Source organism: Delphinus delphis, chromosome 5 (assembly GCF_949987515.2).
Source record: "Delphinus delphis chromosome 5, mDelDel1.2, whole genome shotgun sequence".
Lineage (NCBI taxonomy): Eukaryota > Metazoa > Chordata > Mammalia > Artiodactyla > Delphinidae > Delphinus > Delphinus delphis.
This window is the reverse complement of record NC_082687.1, coordinates 49,155,204-49,178,581: the sequence shown is the minus strand read 5'-3', so window position 1 is coordinate 49,178,581 and position 23,378 is coordinate 49,155,204. Positions and strand designations below refer to the sequence as shown.

Sequence of the window (23,378 nt, the reverse complement as noted above, 5' to 3'; positions counted from 1 at the left end):
TGTACATGGTAGGTACTAAGAAAAATAATGGAATGAATACAAAGAGTATAAAAGATAAGTGCCTTTCTTAAGGAGCTAAGTCTATTTGGAAAGATGAGATATATGCATGTTAGATGTTAAGGTAATAACAATACATATTTGTCAAAATAAATGATAAAGATAATAATGAATTGTAGAATTTCTACAACCTTTAAGAGATCAGATATCTCAATGTGAGCTCAAATGGAATGGGAAGAGTTTCTGTAGAAGGGGAGATTTACACTGTACCCAAAGAATGAGTAATTTTGGAAGAATGAGGAAGGACATGGGCATTCCCAAGATGAGAACAAAGGTGCTATGGGAGACAATGACAAAAGACCAAGCAAGGAGAAGACTCCACATTAGGGACTCAATGGGAGATGAGTTCTAAAAGCACTAGATTGGGCTTTGAATAACAAACTAAGATTGGATTTCAAAGGATTACAGAGACTGGGGAGACATGAAAAGGTACTTGAAGAGGATACTAACATAGTGAAATGGTTTGGATGATAAACTTTATATGGTAGCTTGCTTGGAGAAGAGGTAGGTAGCCATTGAGAATAAGTTTGATTAGCAAGGAAAAAAAAATTCAGAGAGTCAGTGGGAAGCTAGTCTAGAACACCCAGGGAGGAGGTGGTATAAAGAACAAGAGTCAGAGAGAATAATAAGAGAAAAAGGAAAAGATGATTTTTTTACAATTTATATATTAAAAATTTTCAATACAACAAAGTAATTTGGAATCTATAAGAGATTTTACCTACGTGAATGACAAAACTCAAAATTATACCTACAGAATGACAAAACTCAAAATTATAATCCCTGGAATAGTAGTCTGGCTTCCCCAATAACAAATCAGACCTGCATTTAAGAGATCAACCAAAATATTAAATCAAATTACTTATACACAGTTCTGTGCTATGCATTACAGAAAGTTTCAGTTTTACAAAATTTATTTCTACTTCTGAAGGTTTCAAATACTGGCAGCTGAATTTTCATTTTTCCTTTTTTCCTAGAAATTAAAGTGAATAATTAAAAATGAAATCAATTTAAGCTAAACTTTTCTCTGCTGTGCTAATACAAGAAAACACTCATTCATAAACAAGTAATTAATTACTTAGTTGGATTTATATTTTGTGAAAGATTAAGATTGCAACTAGATTTTGAAAATACTATTCGAACAACTTTTTAAAAGTTTACTTAGCTTTGACATCCAATATGGATACTATTAATGGCTTTTCTGGCATACCTGTATCTACCTTTCAATGTTGCCATCAGAGTGATTATTTGCTTATTATTTTACTGCTTTCATCACTACTGTTAGATCGTAAAATGAGAGTCTTTAGTGATAATTAAATTATGCACTTCCTAGCCTAAGTGAAAAATATCCAAGTGACTGAGAATGAAAGACTTCTACCTTTCTAAATGCTGCCATAAGAGGAGTTATCTTGCGGTTATCAGCTGCATCCACATCTGCACCTGCTTGCACCAGTAACTGAACCACATCAAGGTGTCCACCATTTGCTGCCAGCCACAATGGAGTGTTCCCCTTCTTGTTACGTACATCAATGTGAGCACCCCTAAATGAATGACACAAATATCACTTTTAAATGAAATGACACAGATAATAATAAAAATCAACTATGAATTTTGTGAAAATATTTTGTAAAGGAAAAAATTGTTTAAAATATATAGGACTAAAATATATTTCTCTAACAGAATTACATTACAAAGAATTTCCAGTCATCAAATTAAAAGCCATTGAATCAAAACTAATGATATATCAATAATTGCTTTTCTTATTTTAAAAATAATGACTCTTTGTGCATAATTCTGAGCTTAAAATGCTGAGAAAATGTAAAATTTTCTTTAGTGAAAAATAATGGTACATCCTGTTAATATCATAATATATTAAACAGTATCCTAGAGCACAAACAGTATCCTATGAGGTGATTATATCTTTCAGATTATTTGTATTCATGTATTTATATTATGTGGCTTCGTAAAAGAATGAATCTTAAAATAACATGAAGGTTTAGCACTCAGTGGGCATCATGGTAGATAAGACTCATGGTAAATAACTAGTTGATAGTAGCTACTACTAATTACTACTGTTAGGACACCATGCAAAAGTCTTTCAGACTGTTAAAGTAGGCAATCTAATTTAGCAGACAAGCAACTTTGAAAGACTGGCAAGTAACTCCTAAGTGACTGAAAACAAAAAATATCCTGGACTCTATTTCATATCTTGAACAGTTCCATAACTGTCTCTTAAAAGCCCTAATTATAGAACAAGAAAATCAACAATGAAGCCTTAGATTATTGCCAGACTTACAAGACTTAAGGTGATATCTTTGCAAAACTGTGTGGGAGATGTGAATATGGATGACAATAGATGGATGTTCAAATAGCTTATTATAGTACTTTAAAAGTGTATACACAGACAAAAAAGGAAGAAAAGAAGTATTTCTAGATTGCACTGAAATATATTAAACAATGCAGCATAGCTCTGGATGGGTGGAAAATAATAGAGATAGGTTTAAAACATAAAAAAATACACTGCAGTTTATAGAAGTAATCACATTTGATTTTTTAATAGTTCAATTTGCACAGAGAGTAGTAATCACTAGTAATACCATGTTCATATATGAAGGGTATGGTAGCATCATACCTGCCAATGAGAAGCTCACAGAATTTATAATGCCCTTTATCTGCTGCTATGGTTAAAGCTGTATCTCTCGAGGAGGGCACTGGAGGGGCATTAACATCAGCACCTTTATCCAAAAGAACTCGGCCCACCTCTGCATATCCACCAGAGGCAGCTTCCATTAGCGGTGTGAGGCCAGTCTAGGTTTGGTGAAAAATAAAAAACAACACGTAAGAGACCAGAAAGTACTAAAATGTTAAAGAACAACGATCTGGGGGAGCAATACGGTACAGCTGTTACAAAATTCACGACTAAATTTCAGCACTGACACTGCTAACCTCTCTCAGTTACAGTGAGGTCTACTGAAAGCAGATGATTCTACCTAATGTCCATTTGTTGGTAAAAATTTTAAGACACATGTACTTGGCATATAACTGGCACTTAATAAATGCTCCCTCTCTTCTCTTTCATTATACTACATAGTTTTCAGCTGATAACCCCAATGTCATTATTACCTATAAAAATCTATTGCTGAGGTATTTCAAGAGTTAATGCTTAACTGAGTCATACAGAATGATTTGTTTATATATGTAAGAGATAAATGTTACTACAAAGTACTAGAAGTATAATTAGCATATTGCCAATGTACACCTTAAATGTCAAAGCAATAAACCCATGGGTAAATCTCAGACTTTTTCTTACCTTAGCTCTGTGTTCCACATTTGCTTTTCTATCAAGCAGAAGACTAACCACTTCAGTTCTTCCTTGGAAGCAGGCTAAGGTAAGGGCAGTGTTCCGATTGGTTTCTATTTGAGCATTTATGTCAGAGCCCATGTCTAACAGGAGCTTAACGGCAGCTGTGTGCCCATTCATAGCTGCTAACATCAGAGGAGAAATGCCCAATTTGCTACCAGTTCTGGGGGTGGAAGTATGGGGAGAACAAAGGGAAAAATATATTTTTTATTTTTATTTATTTATTTAAAAAAATTTTTTTTTATTTTTTGCGGTACACGGGCCTCTCACTGTTGTGGCCTCTCCCGTTGCGGAGCACAGGCTCCGGATGCACAGGCTCAGCGGCCATGGCTCACGGGCCCAGCCGCTCCGCGGCATGTGGGATCCTCCCGGACCGGGGCACGAACCCATGTCCCCTGCATCGGTAGACGGACTCTCAACCACTGTGCCACCAGGGAAGCCCAATATATTTTTTAAATGTCCCAGAAAAACTAGATGATAATACAGAACTCTATCTTAGGATTTAAGATTCTTTATTCTGCAGAATTATTTAAAATAATCATTCTTCTCAGCCCTACTAAATCTTTGAGATATTACCAAGACTACACTACAAATCTTTTACTACCCAGAACTAGAATACTTTCTGTATCTCATTCAACATAATGACTTGGGCTGAAAGTGATAAATTATTAAGTCATTATTAAAATGAACTTTCCATTCTAAAGTATATACTTGCTTGCTAATAAAAACATAAGACAGATGTGTTTACGTTTATCATAAGAAATAAAGTGATAATTTTTTCAAGTTCTATGTCAACAATTTTAAACACTTAAATTTGAATTCTAAATTTGTAATGAAGGCATTTCCTAAATATGGCATTAAAAAGTGTGCTACAAATATCTTTAACATAACACTCTTAAGGGACTTGGAGAGAGAGAATAAAACTTGCCTAGAATTAATCTCAGCTCCTGCATTTAGTAATATTTTGATAATGTTCACATAGCCACCAGAAGCAGCCAGGCTTAGAGGTGTGTAATCAGAAACATTCCTGTGCTCTTTATTTGCCCCTCGAGCTAACAATAGCTCCACCACCTGGAAAAAGAAAAGGAAAAAATGTGTTTTCTTCTTATGGTGAGACAACTTGCAAGGTGTATATTTCTGATTTCTCTTTTTTTCTGCTTTATTGTATAACAAAAGAAGGGGAAAGTCATTCATCCTTTGCACAAAATCAGTCTCAAATGAAAGCAAAAGGTCTTAGAGGCCGATAAAGGAATCGTTTCTCAAGTAAAATCCATTTTGGAATCTGTTGAAATGGCACAGTGTTTTCATTGAAAGATCTTGACCTCATGTGTTCTTGTGCAATGCTGTTTTGGAAATTAGTATTTCTGTATTATTCCACCACACAGTGGTAAAACAGAATAAGATTTTTTCATTTATACATGTAAATGTCCTTAAAATATTTTTTAAACTTAAAATCAAAAACTAAATGTTAAAAACATTTTTGGAATAAAGCTAACACTTATCTTCCCCCAACATTTTACCATAAAAATTTTTAAGCACACAGAAAAGTTGAAAAAAATTTACATACAATCATCACCTAGATTCTACCATTAACATTCTCCTCTGCTTACTTTATCACATTTATTCGTCTGTCCATCATTTTTTGATGCATTTCATTTCTAAGTAAATTGTAGACACCTGCAATTTCCCTTAAACACATCAGCATGTGTACCATGAACTAAACTCTTACTTGCTTTTAGGCTTTTTAGGTTTTTTCTTAGGTGAAATTTGTAACTTTCAATAAATGCACAAAACTTAAGTGTATATTCACTGAGTATCGAGAAACGCATAAACCTAATTTGTATCGAGAAACGCATAAACCTAATTTAAATCTGTTATTTACTCATGTTCTTTCTCAGTCAATCCTACCCAAAGATTAGTTTCATTTACCATAGATCTTCATATAAATGAATCACAGAGTGTTTGAAAGTCAACTGTGTGTATTGCGTAGCATTCCATTATGTGAATGTGCTGCTTTATCCCTTCTACTGATAAACATCTCTACTGTTTCTAGTTTTGGGCAATTCTGAATAAAGTTTCCATGAACATTTCTTGTGGAAATATATTTTCATTGCTCATGGGCTCCACCTAGCAGCAGAATTTCTGGGTGCATGTTTAGTTAAGAAATTGCCAAACCTGTTCCTAAAGTGGTTGTACTATTTACACTCTCATCAACAAGGAGTTCTGGTTACTCCACATCCTCAGCAAAATTTGGTATTGTCAATCTTTATAATTTTAGCCATTCTAGTGGATGTAGCTGGTGGTATCTCACTGGGGTCTTAATTTGCATTCCCTGATTGCTGAGAATATTTAGCATTTATTTAAGTGCCATTCATAGATCTTTTGTCTATTATGCCATTTAATGCACAAAAAAACTCTTTGACACAGGTACTAGCATCTTATCTTCATTTTACAAATGAGGCATAAGGAAGTTAAGGATTGCTCAAGCTCATAGCACTTATCCTTGCTCTTACTGTTAATAATATATCTAACTGGGAAATAAATAAATGTTAATGAACAGTGCTTTGCCTTACTACCAGCTAAAACTTTACTCGTTTGAATAAAGCTATGACCAATTTTATTTTATTTTTGTCTTTTTTTACGTTCACATTCATAAGCATTTTCTATTTTAAATTTCATTTAAAAAATTTTTTTTATTGAAGTGTAAATTGATTTACAAAGTTGTGTTAGTTTCAGGTGTACAGCAAAGTGATTCAATTATACATACATATACATACTTTTTTTTCCAGATTCTTTTACTTAGAGGTTACTATAAAATATTGAGTATAGTTCCCTGTGCTATACAGTAGGTCCTTGTTGGTCATCTATTCCATACGCAGCAGTGTGTATATGTTAATCCCAAACTCCTAATTTATCCCTCTCCCACTCCTTTCTCCTTTGGTAGCCATAAATTTGTTTTCTGTGTCTGTGGGTCTATTTCTGTTTTGTATATAAGTTCATTTGTATTTTTTTTTTTAAGATTCCATGTATAAGCGATATGATTCTTATCTTTCTCTGAAGCTATGACTAGTTTTAGATGACTTTCTATCACATTTTTGCTTTTAGAGCCAGTAAGACTAACTGGCTTATGTAACAACATCATAAAAACAAGCCCCCAAACTGGCATTAGGCTATTTTATTTTACAAAGAGTCCCTTAAGCAATAAAGTAGAAAACCCTAATCAAATTTCTAAAGTTTTCTTAGTTCTTTTATGCAAAGATAACTGACCCTAGTTATCTCTCAGACGGAATGGTCTATTCCCCAAAAGTAATAAACATTCAATATAAAAGAATTATTTTTTGATTTTATAGTAAAATGACTTTCTAATATTTTATTAATTACTGCAAAATACTTTACTGTTCTAATGACACCAAATAAAAGCAAGAGTGTTATAGGCAAAATTATTACCCTAAAAGACTTCTATAATTATCATTACCGCATCTGTTACATTTTCGTAAGAATACATAAAGATTACAGTAGACTATAGGCTTTAACATTGCTTTGAAAGGAAGAAAATCAACTGATTTCTTTTTGATTCAATATTGAAAAATGTTATGAGACAAGTATGATTTCAAACCACACAGTGATTGAAAATTTCAGTTAAGTCAAAATTTTACTTTCATTATATATCAAAAACAGAACATTTACATTTCCGACTGACAGAATCACCTCCACTGTGGAATACAGAAAATAATTAGAATGGTGAAATAAAAAAGAAAAAGATTTTTAAGCTGAGGGTAGGAAACTCACCTGGAATGACCTAGAGTGCTTCCTAAATATAAGATTCAACAACTCCCTAACTGAGAAGTTACCAATCCATAGAGACAGCACGACTGGTGAATAGAATTGGATTTAAAAAAGTGATTTAAAATGAGGTTATCCAACTAATTATTAAATGCCAGAAGAATGAGGTTATCCAACTGATTATTAAATGTCCGAAGAAGACACACAATGGAGCAAACAGAGGCTGAGCTTAAGTACCTTTCACACTAAGTACTCTGGGACAGGAAAAGATGAGTGAATATAGGCCCCACTTATCAGGAGCTTGCTGATTTGATTTGGGATGTCTTAATCATTCTCTTAGCCTGAATGCAATATAGAGGGATTCCTATGGCAGTTCGTACTTTCAGATGAGTAGGATAATAAACAACGTATAATTTTTCTGGCAAGACAGTTTATAACACTAATTCTTATCCTTTTGCTAAAAGATTATAGTCTCAGTTACTGTGATAAATCTTAATGTCTGTCCACTGTTACCACAAAGTCATATAAATTAAAGTGCACATCTGTTAAACAGAGAGAAAAAAAAAAATTACACTTGGGGACAATACCTCCTGTCTTCCCCCAGAACAAGCCAAAGATAGCGGTGTGTCCTTGGTTCTTTCTGACTGGGCTTCAATGTCTGCACCATTGTCCAGCAATATTTCCACAACACCAACATGACCAGCTGTAGCAGCCAAGATGAGCGGAGTAAAACCTGGAGTAAAATAAAGATCTTCTTAGCTAAGTAAAGAAACAGTGCTGTTGTCCATCAAAATAGGGCTACAAGTAGTATTTCGTCACAGAACACAAATAATCAGAAGAAAAGTTAACAAAAGTAGGCCTTACCTTTCTTGTCTCTGTGCTCAATACTAGCTCCTCTCTCTAGCAATGTCTGTACCAGTTCCTCATGACCACCAGCACAGGCAAGCGTTAGCGCTGTGTCATGATTACTCTCAGTCTGTAAAAAATTGTTGATTAGCTCATTAGACAATTAAAAATGTTAACATCAATTACATAATATGTACATATACCAAATACACACACACACACATACACACACATATATACCATTCTACTGTATCAAACATTTGGATAGTAACCTCTTTTTTTTTTCCCCACTAATGGTCAACTTGTGATTTTTTTAAACTACAAATAATATTTGAACTTTATGGGCAATTCTTAAAGCAAGCAAGAAGAAAAAAATGTATGATTTTCAACCATATGCTATTTTCAACTACATGTTTTAAGAAATACTACAGTGGACTCACTTTCCCTTCTACCCATAAATGGAGTAGCATAGACAAGATTTATCTTCCCATCCCAAACGACAAAAAAAGACAAACTATTTGAAATGATGTTAGTTAGACAGGCAACACATGACAGTGATCACTGAGGACAGAAATGATTAACTTATTGTATAGCCTGAAGAGTTTCCAGGCTAAAGTGCAGGAAGAGGGTACCCAAATAGAGCCTGGCATTCTCCCTGCATTGAAAAGAGAGTTTGGAGAAGTGAAGGTGGCTAGAATTCATGGGGTAGACTACTGGAAAGGAAGACACTACATACAGAGAGCACTCCAGAGATCTGCAGAGGGCTCCTCTTGAGTCTTCAGCTGAGCTCTGATCAGCATACGTGCATAAGAAAAATTACTGGAGGCCAGGGAAAGACTACCAGAAGGGATTGAACAACACCTAGAGCTTACACAGAACTGGGAATAGTTTGGTTCCCACAGCCAGAGCAGAAAGACCCTCAAAACACACAGAATATCAAGAAAAATCCTCAGCCATTAGGCCAAATTAGCTACTCTGGACCCATCTAACAAAGCTGAAAAACAAGTCTTGAAATGAAAAAATTATTTCCAAGTAACTTAACTGCATTCGAGGAACAAAGCCCCTAAAAATTTAAAAGAACAAAAAAATATAATATACAATGCATTTTGAAAGACAAACACAATTATAATTGAGACATGACACTGTTTATATACAGTTTACTTCTGACTTATGCCAGTGACAGTGACCAATAATAGATTTAACCAGTGGTCACACTCTATCATAGTATGTGGCTACCAGAAAACATAAAATTATATGAATCTTGCATTATTTTTTTATTGTATAGCTCTGTCTAAGCCATCTTCCCGCTTTCACATATTCACCTCTATTACAGCATTTATCACCAATCTTCCTTATGTTAATATTACTTATGTGTCTATCACCCTCAGGGGACTATAAATTCCTGGAAGGTAATAAACATGTCTTATTTATGTTTGCATTCTCTACCTATTAGTGATGTCTTGCCTAGGAAACAATAAAAGATAGTTAAGTTGAATGAATGACAGTAGTTGTAAGGGTCATAGAATAAAAGCTATCACTAATAAAACAAAGGATTACATAAATGAAATATATATTTACTGTGTTATATAATATTATATTTATTTCAGGTTTATAAGGAAGGAATCTGATTTCAGAGAAAAGGAGACAAAGGTCAGAGAAATAACCTTCCGATGGTCACACATGCTAACAATGGGTAAAGACTGGTGTAAAAAAAACCAAGATCATCGATAACAAAATGCTGCTTACCCTCTTACATCAGAGAGCAGCCCTAAGGCACAGCTGACTGAGGTGAACAGAATGCTAAGTCTATCTGTATTATGTGTTCTCTATGTTAGTATAGACAATCAGTAGAAGAGTAATCTTTATTACAAAGAGTCAACTTTATGATAAAGTTTATGAGGTTTCTAGAAGTCTTCTAGGGGTTAAAGAGTAATTTAGGAAACTGGTGCCAATCGTAATAGAGAATGAAGAGACAAACAAAATTTGGAAAAGGTAAGCATGGAAAATTTTAGAGGATCAGTAAAATTTGGGTTTTTTCCACATTATAAAACATCAATTCAATTGACATTTATTAAGCACCTTTTATATTCAAAGTACTCTGCTAGATACTCTAGCGCTGACAAAGGTAAGTAAATACAGTCTCTGCTCACTAGGAGTTTACAGGTTACTGTACAGGGCAAATTTAGGTTGAAACTAAGAGAGAAATATGAACAATGTGAGAGTTGAAGGAAAAGATATTTAAAGCTGAAGAAGAGGGGGAGGTTAGTCAAATTCCCTGGGCAACTTAAAAGTAGGTAACTTCACTATATTTCTGCATTAAGGTGAAATTAAAGCAATTAATATTTTACAACAATCTTTTTAAGACAATAATGAAAGAATTTAAAGATTCTGAAGTGAGACTTTCACCGCCCCCCCAAATATATACTACATATTCCCAAAATGGTAAGAAATATCCTGATTTGCAATATATCAAGAAACAATTTAACTGAAGTAGGAGTTTGGGTTAAAATTAACTACTGATAAGATACAGGTAGTTTTGAATTAAAGAAAACAGGTGTTTTGAATATTTCTAATCAAGGAAATGAAATGTAGGTGATGACTTTCTAGAAGGCAAAGTAACACTAAAGTTATGTTATTATACTGGTTACCAAGTCACATTCTTGGTCATATATCTAAGAGAAACCTGGAAAGGAAAAAGATGCCCAGAGCTTTGTTAAGAGCTTTCCAGGTTTATATTCTAAAGAAAATTTCCATTTAGCTCACAATATCATAAAATATACCATTCTGTATCATAACATGTTATGATGATTCAGGCTTATAAAAAATGATAAAATTATATTCAATGTAAAAATATTCTGTAAATTACCAGCATGACTATTCAATTTTATAAGATTAAAAAAAAAAGCAAGAATCATAAGACAAATGAAATATTAAAGGAAAAGGCAGCTTTTAATGAGCTAGAATATAAGTGAAAAAAAATATCTGAACTATAAAAAGTATATCTATTCATTTCATTTAAAGTAATTAAATAAATTACTTTGAAAACTATTAGGATTTAAAGGGCTGAATATTTTTTAGACCTCCATAGTCCCAAATATCTCATTCTCTAACCACGTTAGGGGTCATGTATAAGATTAAAAAGGATGGCACTTTAGGGCATTCAATAAATGAGAAAAATCAGTAAGACAGTAAATAACCTATTTAAAACACTTCATATAAACAAGTCAAATGCATGCATTTTAAAGTAGAATGCTTTAATGGCAGAGTATTTCATATTACTATTATGAGTTAAATGAGTTTTTTCCTGGGCTCCTTAATTTCTCATTAAATCGTGGTGAAACTGTTTTCCATGTTGCAAAAACAGAAGAAAAGAGAAATACCAATGACATTTATACCATTAAAGGTAAAACATAATTTTACATACTCTACAATTTCAGTCTTGATATGTAGGTTAAATTTAACATCTACCTCTTTAAAAGATAATAGATACATGTTAATTATTAAAAACAGGAAAAAAAGGCAAAATTACATGAGGAGGTATTTATTTTTCTCATTTTTGAGATGTGCTAGAATAAGTTATTCCAAGTTTAAGGAAAGCCTTTAGAAATTTGAGAATAAAATGTCAAGCAGTTCAGAACTGGAACACAAGTTCAGTTCATGCCAGAACACAGGTTTTAGAACCTATGAAGAGAACAACTAATTCTTTCTCACTTTCGGCTAGCAGAGTTAATAAAAAGTTCACACTATAAAATACAGAAAATATTTAATTAATTCAGGGGATTCAGCTCTTACCTTCAACCAGATTTATTGTTTCATATAAAACCACAGTTCTTAAAAATCTATATGTGATTCCTAATTTCCATATCTAGAGTACCCAGGTATAAGTTTTATTACACCACTCAAGCAAAATAAAAAGAGATTAGAGCTATGTTATCAGAATGCATAGTAAAACAGTCCCAAATAATTACTTCAAACTATCATTTATTGATGTTTCCTAAAATAAATTTTGGTAACAGCACAGTGTGTAGTATTAATCTTAAAAGTTTTGATAGTATCCAAACTTAATTCAATAAGACCCTTACATGAGAGGCGGAGAGCCTGTGGCACACAAACCAAGGGTGATTTCTAGTTATAGAACGTAAGATTTGAGGAATGTTATAAAGAATGCAAACTCTTATCGTCAGCATTCTTTAAGGGCCAGAAATTACACATACGATTCCAGCTAATCCTTGTTTAAAATATTAGTTCCCTACTATAATGATCAACTAAAGGACCATTTTTCAAGAATCATTAGCATTTAAAAAAAGAGACTTATATACTGAGGCATTAAAAAAAATCACACTTCTTTTGTTCTTCCTTAAGATTTGTGGTAAATATGCTGTATGGCCAAGGAAATATGCTAAACAGATGTAAAGATTAAACACACATGACCCTTTGCTATCTAGGCAGACCCATTTTCTAGATTTTGGACCCAGAGTCTTTTTTTTGTTTCTTTGAAAGCTGGCTCCACTAAAAAATTGGCTGTTAGGCAAGGCCTCTTTCCTTACCTGTAAAATGGTAATAGCAACAGTACCTACTTTTTTTAATTGTTACAGAGATTAAGTTAAAGAAGTAAGTATCTGTAAAGAGTAAGAATGTACATGTTGGGCTTCCCTGGTGGGACAGTAGTTGAGGGTCCGCCTGCTGATGCAGGGGACACGGGTTCGTGCCGCGGTCTGGGAAGATCCCACGTGCCGCGGAGCAGCTGGGCCCGTGAGCCATGGCCGCTGAGCCTGCGTGTCCGGAGCCTGTGCTCCGCAACGGGAGAGGCCACAAGAGCGAGAGGCCCGCGTACCGCAAAAAAAACAAAAAAAAGAATGTACATGTTAAGTTTTGTTAAATAAACAAATGGAAAATCCAATTATTAGAGGAATTTTAATCTTTCAAAATAGAGGAAGAATCTTCATCATATCACCTGTCTGTAATGGCACAGCATTGTCACACATAAACCAAAATATCCATTACGTAAAATCTCATGGAATTTGTATTGAGAATCTAGAAAAAACTTCAGGTGGATTAAGCATAAAAGAATCTTTGTATTTATCACTTTAAGTACCTTCTTGGTATCATAAAAACTAGTAAGTTAAAAAAACTAACACTGAAGGTTAAAGAAAAAATGGTGAACAATTATTTCCAAATAATTATTTTGTATTATGTGTTCCAAAACAGGAAATTTCTAACTAAGCAGTTATGGTAAACTCCATGAAAAGTATTGTAACTCATATTAGGCTAACCCAACTGAAAAGCCTCAATGTAAAGACCAGATAAAGAAGCAGATTTTTAAGGAGCCATAGTCAAATCTTTTTACATAAGTATGTCTACTACATTTAAAATGTACATCGTTTGTTCAATTAACTTTTTAAAAGTATTTATATGTAACTTCTCAGAAATTAATTTATGGTTGGTTGAGTGGTATAGTCAGATAAAATTTCATTATCACTATAATCTCAAATTCAATAAAATCATGATCATACTTGATGGAACCTTTTCTGTAGCTGATTGATTAATTGATTTAATTTTGGCTGCACCATGCAGCACGTGGGATCTTAGTTCCCCAACCAGAGATCAAACCTGCCCCGCTGCAGTGGAAGTGCAGAGTCTTAACCACAGGACCACCAGGGAAGTCCCTGTGGCTGTTTTATTTTAAAGCACTAAAAAAAAAAAGAAGAAACACTTTATATTTTGGTGAAGTTTTACTTTTGCTTATGGATCAATTTTTGATCTCACAAAATTAGAAAATATACTTCCGGTTAAAACATTAACAGACTCAGAGCAAAACAGATTAGAGGAAAATAATGCAAATTCAATAAAAAGTTCAATCCAATTCTACAATGCTATCAATATGAAATGTAAACCATTGTGGTTCACCAAATGAATGTCTACTTTTTTTTATGAGACTAAAAATGAAGCCCTATAGTATGGCATTTGGAAGGGTGCCTTTGAAGTCAAACCAACCTAAGTTTGACTCCAGCCCCACCATTTCTTAGTTAAATGAAGTGATTGTAAGCCAAATGTTTAATCTCTCTCTTAGTCTAGGTTTCTTCAGCAGGAAAATGGCTGTTTAAGAGTAGCTACCTTATATGTGTAATCTGAAGACTGAATAAAGTTATTCCTTAAAGAAAGCCCCTAACTATTTTAGGTGCTCAAAAAAAAGTTAGCTCATATAAAATAAGGGAAGCAAGTAAGAACAGAAATGAAATTCCTTTTTCATAGTATTACCAAGAAACATCTTAATGAAAAGGAGGCTTTATTCCAATAGTTTAATAGTACAGGCCCTTAAGGATGCAATAATACAAACACACACACACGCGCGCACACGCGCACACGCGCACACACACACACACACACACACACACACTCTCTCTCTCTCTCTCTCTCCCCCCCTCCCCCACCCCCCCCTCCCTAAAATTGATGCTTATAAAGAAGTGATCATTTATAAAACTGCAAGTTTTATAACGTACACCACCACCCTCACACTAGTCTCTCCATCAGGCATTAATCAAAACACAAAACTAAATAAACTTCAAACATTTCTCAGTCCTGAAGAAAGCCACATACCCTTACCTCATTCAGCAGTCTTCTAAGCTAGGCTGCTTGGCATTTCTTCAGGACACAACACAAGCTACCTTCTCTTTTCCAACCTCACTTTGCTCTGACATTTCATGGTAAACTAATTCTTTTAAAAAACTTGTTTTTTAAACTTAACAGTGTTATAGAAACAGACACATAGACTTACTACATATTTCAGTCAGCAAGATCAGAATTTTCAAAGACAATATAAATATAACTGAGTATATATGCTATATAAATGGAATCCAATATGAATTTTAAGACACATCTTCTAATTTAAGTTTAGAAGAAAATACATAATCTTAAATAAGTTCTTTCTTTTTACATCCCTTTTTAAACTAAAGTTTAAGAAAAAAAGATTACTTGATGATATCAGAAACCAGATCTTCACAATAATTATCAGTAATAATCTGTATTTGGTATTTTATTTCTTTAAATGTGGATTCTAATTTATAACTGTGGCTCAGGTCTTTGCCCAGACACAAAGCAGTCTAAGATAATTTAAATAACTGATTAATGTTTCTAATGATGATATAATTCCAGCTAAAAACTATCACTCCTGAGTTTGGAGCTTACCTGTGCATCAATATCAATGGCAGGGTAGATAGGAAGCATGGCTGAAGGAGAGATGATAGGACTTGGAGTTGGAGTCTGAGGTTGGGAAATGGAAGCAGCGATACTGTGGGTAGGAGTGTTTGACATTGCAGATGCTCTTCCACTGACTGCTGTTGAACAAAATAACTGTACTTAATGAGGATGAAACATTGTTAGGTAACAGCAAGAAATAGTTGTCAGAAAATATTTAAATATCTTTAAAAACAAAATATCTACAGGTAGACTGCCATAGCACTAATAACTCATTTTCCTGGTTATTTCTGACACTGGACAACAGACCAAAATTTAAATATATATTGAGAGTAACCCATTTGCTAAACAATAAACCATATGAAAAACAAATTCCCCTCTTATGGTATGTAATCACAAAACCTTAATTCAAAATAACCCTGAAAACAAAACTATTTTTATGAATTAAAATTAAATATATATGCAAATGGTTATCCATTATATCTTCTTAATCAGAAAAGGAATAAAAGTTAAAATAGTCAAGTTAAGAAGGAGAAAATGTGTCTTTTACCTGCCAATTTCACACCTTATTTTCTAGAACTAATGAAAGTAATATCACTGTTTGGGGACATTCGCTATTGAATATTTAAAATACTTCCTATTCTTTTATTAACTGCAGACAGGGGGTGGCCCTCAGTATGACAGCATATATATATATAAAAATTTGATCCTCACACAGAAACAGTTTCTCACATACAGAATTATTCTGAAGGGCGTAAAATGCTCACCAATCAATCTAGCAATCACACTGACTTAGGAGGACAAAATTAAAATATTAGGGTAGAAAAAAATGTATGCATGCAATCAGCCTTCAAGTATAGATTACTGTTAGTTCTTCTAAGTATAATTTTGCCATGATATTATTTTCATCAAAATAAGCAAATTAAGAAGGGGCTAATTAGGTCAGTACTTGAGATGGGAGAATTCCAAAGGTGGTAGCAGTTGAGGGTACTTTATTCCCTGATCAACTCACTTCTGGAGTTGCCATGTGAACATCAATCCTTTTTCCCCCTTATTAAAAATGCTATAGCACTAGAGTCTGGGCATTAATCTTTGAATGATCAACAGTAGTGTGGATGTATGTTACCAATGTAGTTATCAACTACATGAGACAGAAAACAATCATGATTCACAACTGGATCTGAAACCAGGCAAAAGAGGTTATGCTCCTACCAAGAACAAAACTGAAATAGACCTTATCATAACAATTATAAACACAATTGTCAATTAAGAAATCTATTTTACATGAAATCCTTAGTTCAGGCACAAACATACACTATACATTATAGCAACACACATTCTAAAATTATACATTTTTAAGTCCACTTAAAAGCCAAAGGAAGAACAAAGGAGGAAAGAAAACAAAACAAAACAAAACAAAACACACTATTTGAATCCTTAGGGATCCAGATCAATAGAAAAGGGCATGTATTCAACACTAACATGTTAATCATCTAATGACCTTGATATTGTTACTCCACGTTGATAGTTTTGTATGTTAAGAAAAAGATCAAGACAATTCAAATGTACACATTCTAGATATAAATTTCAAAACCATATAAAATCTATGGCTCTTAAAATGGGTTCCATATTCTCCTCTGATTAGACTGATTTTCACAAATGAAAATGCTAAACACAAAATTAGCTTAAACAGAATGAACACCAATCTGTCCAAAAAACTGAATTTTATTTCATGATACTGAACAAAAAAATCTAAGTTTATTGTTAAATGACTAAATTATAATTTACATTTCAATTTGAATAAGTTCTTTTAAAGAACATATTAGTTTTCTTATTTTTGGTCAAACTGGTTTTTCTTATCACCTCTTCTAGAAGGAGATAGGAAAAATCAATTCTCTCATTTAATTCCCTTGGGGTACCTATGATATTGGTTTACTAAAACTAAATAGCTGCCTGTCACTCATCCATTCTCTAAAATTAAAAGTAACAATTGTAAATATGTAGGTACCTGAAGGAACCATGGTACAGACCAGATCTTTACGTGTGGAACTTCATTTTAGGGTCAGAGAGGGAAAACCAGATGCTCAAAGAAATTTTAACGTCAGGTAAGGAAAGAGGGAACTTGACAGCACAGCAAAGGCAAGTTGTTAAGACTGGTTAAATAGGGAACTGATTTTGGTTTGGCTAGTACAGAAACCAAGGAAGATAGAAGATTCTGACCAGCCAAGTACTAGAGAAAAAGAGACTGAATCTTATAAAAGCAGTCTAATAAATGGGGACTAAGGAATAAAGAACAGACATTATGCTGAAGGAGAGAAGGAAGACTGAGCCTAATGAAGTTGTAAGATATTAAAAAACCCAAAGAAAGAAATGGAAATGGTCATTAGTCAACTGAAATAACAATTACTAGAGAAGAAGTTTAAAGGCTGTGGAAGTGAGTGTATATGTGTATGTTTGTGCACGTGCACATGCATGATGCAGGAATGGGTTGCAGGGAGGTAGCTGGATGTTTTTAATCCTGTTCTTTCTTCTGGCCATCTCTCCTCTCCCCATATAAACGAGAATAAACAGGTAAAGTATTTTTATAATATGACAAGTATCTGTCATATTTCCTAAGAAGTTATAAGCTTTAAAAAATAATTTTATATGAAAACACCTGGAACACATAGGGAGAATTTAATTGTTTTCGTTTGGTAAACAAATCAACAGAAAAACTACTTTACAAACCTCCGATAATTCTGATCAGCATAAAAATTATACAACTGGCAAATCATTATTGAACTATGCCCAAGAACATCAGGTAAATTCTGATAGCATATCAAAAAATTTTTAATATTCATTGGTATGGAATGTCCATTCTTCATTTAATAGAATAAATAACACTCAATTCTACACATTCTTTGGTAGTTGAATTGACATATTATAAAGAACACCATTATGATCTAGATTAATGGCCATGAAAGTAATATCAAATTTGGCATTTGGAGCTACTGTGCTTCAATTTTCATAAGATATATACTGTTTTTAAAATTACATTCCCAATTATTATAACCCACTAATGGTGATTAGTAGTAACTTTCAAATCTATAGGAAAAATGTATACTTCTTAATATAAGAAGCTTTGTAGTTCTTACTAACAATTAATAGCATTTTTTCCGATGTAGTTACTGTACCCTCTAAGATTAGCAGAGACTTTCATTCCACATACTATTGTTGAGGTGATACTAAAAGAAGACTAGGAAACTTTAGAGCAATTTCTAAGTACAAAATCTGTCTCATTAGCTGGTTTCTTAGTTTCTGAATGTTAGCTAAATATCTCAACACTATACAATTTCATTTTCTTTTATTCTTTTAAAAGATTAAAGTTAAATTATGTATAATCTCATCATAATATATAATGCTACTTAAACACAGTTTCAAAATTAGAAAAAATTCAATCATCCTTTAAGTATAGACCAAAGAATTAAAAGGGAGGAAGAGAGCAGATGAAAATTACCAAAATTCACCTATTTACTCCCTTTGTTTTCCCCTGTTCCTTCTTTTTCTGTTTTTTTTTCTTTACTTTTTTTTTAAATGAAGAAAATTATTCTTTTCAGTACAGTATTCTTATGGCTTATAATCCTGTAAAATCTCATTCTACTACTTTGTTACAGAACTCACAAAAACTAAGTACCCCAAACTAGAACCATTAAAACAACCCCTAAAATATTTCTTTTTGCCAATGAATCTAATTAAAATGGAAAAAAATTTCTCTGCCTACCCATTTAAAGATATATCATTTATGATACTATCAAGGGACCACACCTGCTCATAATACAATTAGAAAGAAACTACACATGAACATTCACAGGGGATAAATCACTGACATACAGTATAATCAAACCTTATTTGGTTTGGTACTTTATTATTGTTGTAAAAGTATTTACTTTTTTTTTTTTTTAATATCCATCAGGTTTGAAGTCTGATCCATTAGGATATAAAGTATTTCTGTTCACAAATAAGCTTTCTGATATATCCTACTAGTTTTGCACTTCAACTTCTACCAATTTCCCAGTTTATTGGTGTGAATACAGAAGCAAAAAAGCCAAAATTTTATCAGTATTCTGAACTTAAAGAGAAAAAACAAAACCAAAAACAAACAAAAAAATCAAACATCAACCTGACTACCGAAAAACCTAGATTCCCAGCCTACCCACCTAAGTCAGAAAGTTTCAGCCACTTGCATTGAATAAGCTAATCTTTAATTTGACCTGTATCCATCTGAGAACGTCTGAGATTGAACTAATATTTCTAAAGATATACATGGTTCAAGAGTCCAGAAATAGTTCTCAAGTTGGGTAACGGCAAAAAATTCTGGCACACTCTTACTCGCCTTAAGCAAATCATATTTGATACCTGCTCATAACAATATAACCCACCTGCCATGATGTCATCCAGCGTGTCATTGAGGGTCTGAGCAGGGCTGGCTACCATTAACCCTTGTTGTGTTTCTGTCAGAATTCCTTGCCCCAGCCCTGCCAACTGTGCTTGGCCCAGTACTGGCTGTCCAACTATCACTCCTTGCAGTTCTGTAAGATTTGCGATGGACCCTGGAGGCAAGGGACCTGCCGCCAGAGGCAAAGCTTGAGGCATGGCCAGAGGCTGGACTGGTGCAAAACCCATCTGAGCAGCAGTTTGCTGGGGTTCATCTTTAAGCAAAACGGGATCCACTTGCTGTAACCGTGCATAGTCTCCCTCGGAAAGCTGTTCTCCAACCCCAACAGGAGTTAGCAGTCCCAGATGTTGGCAAGACTGTTGCTGCTGCTGCTGAAGTTGAATTCTTTGAGCTTTAACCTCTAGATACTGCTTTTTTAGCTGCTGCTGAGTTTTCAGTTGTAATTCTCGTTCTACTTTCTGTAGTTCCTCCAAAATCTTTTGTTTCTTCTGAATTTGTTCCTCCCTTGTTTTGTTCAGCTCCTCGATCTTCTCCTTGGTAAGTTGGTCAGCATGAGCCAGTTCCAAGGACTGCAGCTGTGCATTCTTTTCTATGGCTTCTTTTATCCTCTGTTCCAGTTCTGTTAACTTTCCCTGAGCCTCTTCTACAATGCTCTCTGGAGACTGATTGGTGATGTAACCCTGTACATCCTGGCTGTTTGCTGGCAAATGGCTGCTGGACTTTTGTTTAGAAGCAGCTGTGTGAAAAAGAAACCCCCTCAGAAGTGCACATGAATGGCATCCTCATTACAGAGTTACTGTTGGGAGGTTTAGTGCCAACAGTTATGCACCAAGTTAATATATCCATAGAAGGTGAAAATGCACTGTTAAGGAGTTAAAAACAAATCCACCTTCTTTATCATAAATATAAAATGTATGTATTTTATGTGCATAGAGTAATCTTTGGGAAATTAATTTCAGAATTTTAAAAATATCACATGGTTACAATTAGACAATAGAGGGATGCAGGTTTGTGATATCTAAGTGGTACAATTAAAGTAAAATCTAAGGCTATGTGTAGATAGATACCTCATCTGGTCATAAAGATGTAAAAACTTATCATAAGAACAGAAAAATAATGCTAAATTATTAAGATGTAGGGAAAACTTAAACCTCTAAGTCAAGGTTTTTCTACATTTAATAGTCTGTGCCTTTTAAACACACACACATACACACAAAGAGTACTCAAACCACTGAGAAGTACCAGGAAATTAAAATCCAACTAAAATATATGTCTTTGTTGGGGCCTACCATCTTCAAGACTGATAAAGGTAAGATAGAAATTCACATATTCACAAAGCTACCTGGCCAGTAGAGAAATGGGATTCAGTTTCCCTGGAAGAAAAGATGCTGAACTATGACATCCACTGTATCTTCTGACAGCCAGGTGAATAAACATATCTGGCTATCGGTATAGCAATCATTTTCTTGCTATACCAACTGAAAAAGGTGCCAAGGCTCTAGATTGGTAGTGGTGATTGAAAAGAACTGGTGGAAATACTTAGTATTCTTGTTGGTAAAATAATATAGGTAGCCAAAAACCAAAAAATTAAAACCACATTGGTTCCTCAGGTAAAACTTTCTAAAAGGAAAAACTGATTAAAACTGGTAGCTGTAATCTTTTGGGACATAACTTATGAACATGCATGATGTAACTTCCACAAACCAAATATGGACCTCAGAGTTCTAGAGCAACAAACAACCATATCTGAAGTAACTTTGAATTCTTGGTTGAGAAAAGGTATTCCAGATATAAAATCTATATTAAAACCAGCTATTCTAAAATAAAATTTAATTTTGATCTAGCTTATTAATATTATGCCTCATATCACTACAGAAATTTTAGTAATTTACAAAAATGTCACCCAATTATACGCAGCCTAACATTTTAACATGAATAGAAATGACTAGTTATTAGAGGAAATCATGGATAATCAGAATTGCATCAAAGATGAGCATCTGAATTTCTACTGCTAATACTTCTGATTCCAGCACAAATTAGTGTTCTTAACTATGTTCTCTCCCAATAACATGCTTTTTTCATTGTTAAAAAAAAAATCTTCAATTATGCCGACCTAGTAAAATTCATTTTTTGTGGAATAATAATTTTAAATGGCCAGTTTTTGGTTTTTTTTTGCAATCTTATCATTTTTACTTGGACAACTTGTTAAGTCTTTAGAAGTATAACTGACCTTTATTCCTGATGGGAAGAGTAGTGGCAACATTGGCAGGTGGTTTGTCAGGCTCCTGAGGTGGGACAACCATGGGCAGTGCTTGAACTGGTACACGAGGAGCCTAAGACAAATGAAACTGATTATATATCTGCTTTTCCTCACCTTCCATTACATAATTTGCTTTAAATGAAGAATAAGTTACAAAGATCCATTCGAAATATTTTTTCATATGACAATCTCAGGCGACATATTTACTTAAAATGTGTTGGTATCAAATTATTTTCCATGACTTTTTTTTTTCCGGCCATGCTGCACAGCTTGCGGGATGGGATCTTAGTTCCCCGACCAAGGACTGAACCCGGGACCCAGCAGTGAAAGCGCTGAGTCCCAACCACTGGACACCAGGGAATTCCCTCCATGACATTTTTTTAATGAACTTTGAAATCAAAAGATTATTCTGGCCACAGTAAGAAAGCAAAGCAAAATCATATCAATCTAGAATCTGAATATTACATCAGAGGTTCATTAACCATATCAAGTATGTTATCTATAAAAAGAACTACATATTATAACAAAAAACAATCTAGTTTAATCTTGAACTATGACCGAAAAAGGGAAAAAGATGATATAACATAAAATGCTTTAGTTTAGAAGCTTACCCTATTTAAATCGTGGGATGGGGGCGTTAACTGAGTGACATCTGGTGGAGGGGCTGAAAGCAAGTTATTAGGATAGTCCAAAAGATAGCAAACAACGCTTGTATGACCACCTTTTGCTGCTTCAATCAACATAGTCGAGCCATCCTAAAAGAGTGAATATGGAAGGGGAAAAAAATTTTTTTTTTAATTAATTTACAGAAACATTAAGGAAGATATAGCCAACAGGCCCCAGACACATTAAAGTTTTAGGTTTAGTAAAGAACACTTTTCTCTAAAAACAGAAGAAAATGAACACATTTAGAATGCCAATACAAGTGCAACTTATAGATAATAATTTGTTATGCTCAAGAGTGAAAATTAATTCACAATGCTACCTGAAACATTTGAGTTACATACTTTTAAACGGTGAGTAGGATCTGCCCCATGAGCCAAAAGTAGTTCCACCACTGCCAGATGACCCCCTGCACAAGCCAGGGACAGTACAGTATGGTCATTGTTAGCTGTGGTTCTATTCACATTTGCTCCTAAAACAGACAAGGCATGAAAAATCATGTTAATAGAGTGTTGTTTCTTAAATTATGGTAAACTTCAAAATCGAAGAGTAGAGAGAACAGTATAATGAAGCCCCACATACCCATTACCCAGCTTCAATGATTATAAACATGGCCAATCTCATTTCACATATACCCACATCCATTCTCCTCTCCCATCTTGAATTATTCTAAAACAAATCCCAGACAAACATGATATAATTTCATCCACAAATGTTTCAGTATGAACCATTAAATGATAAAAGTATATATTATTCCTAATATAATCACTGTTTTAAAAAAG

General features: G+C 33.8%; 1 protein-coding gene across 9 annotated transcripts in view; it reads right to left on the bottom strand.

Annotated features, from left to right (window-relative positions):
- ANKRD17 (ankyrin repeat domain 17) overlaps positions 1-23,378 on the bottom strand; it is a 161,249-nt gene that overhangs the window by 44,052 nt on the left and 93,819 nt on the right. For 5 of the 9 annotated variants that reach the window (XM_060012396.1, XM_060012400.1, XM_060012398.1 and 2 more), the window contains exons 12-22: positions 22,941-23,068; positions 22,545-22,688; positions 21,904-22,006; positions 19,657-20,409; positions 15,230-15,378; positions 8,063-8,174; positions 7,786-7,931; positions 4,344-4,486; positions 3,365-3,578; positions 2,687-2,862; positions 1,433-1,595 (exon numbers count right to left, since the gene is read on the bottom strand). In XM_060012396.1, coding sequence (XP_059868379.1) covers positions 1,433-1,595; positions 2,687-2,862; positions 3,365-3,578; positions 4,344-4,486; positions 7,786-7,931; positions 8,063-8,174; positions 15,230-15,378; positions 19,657-20,409; positions 21,904-22,006; positions 22,545-22,688; positions 22,941-23,068 — 2,231 coding nt within the window. The remainder of the gene's footprint in view (positions 1-1,432; positions 1,596-2,686; positions 2,863-3,364; positions 3,579-4,343; positions 4,487-7,785; positions 7,932-8,062; positions 8,175-15,229; positions 15,379-19,656; positions 20,410-21,903; positions 22,007-22,544; positions 22,689-22,940; positions 23,069-23,378) is intronic. The other 4 variants (XM_060012397.1, XM_060012399.1, XM_060012403.1 and 1 more) reach the window with 2 other exon arrangements.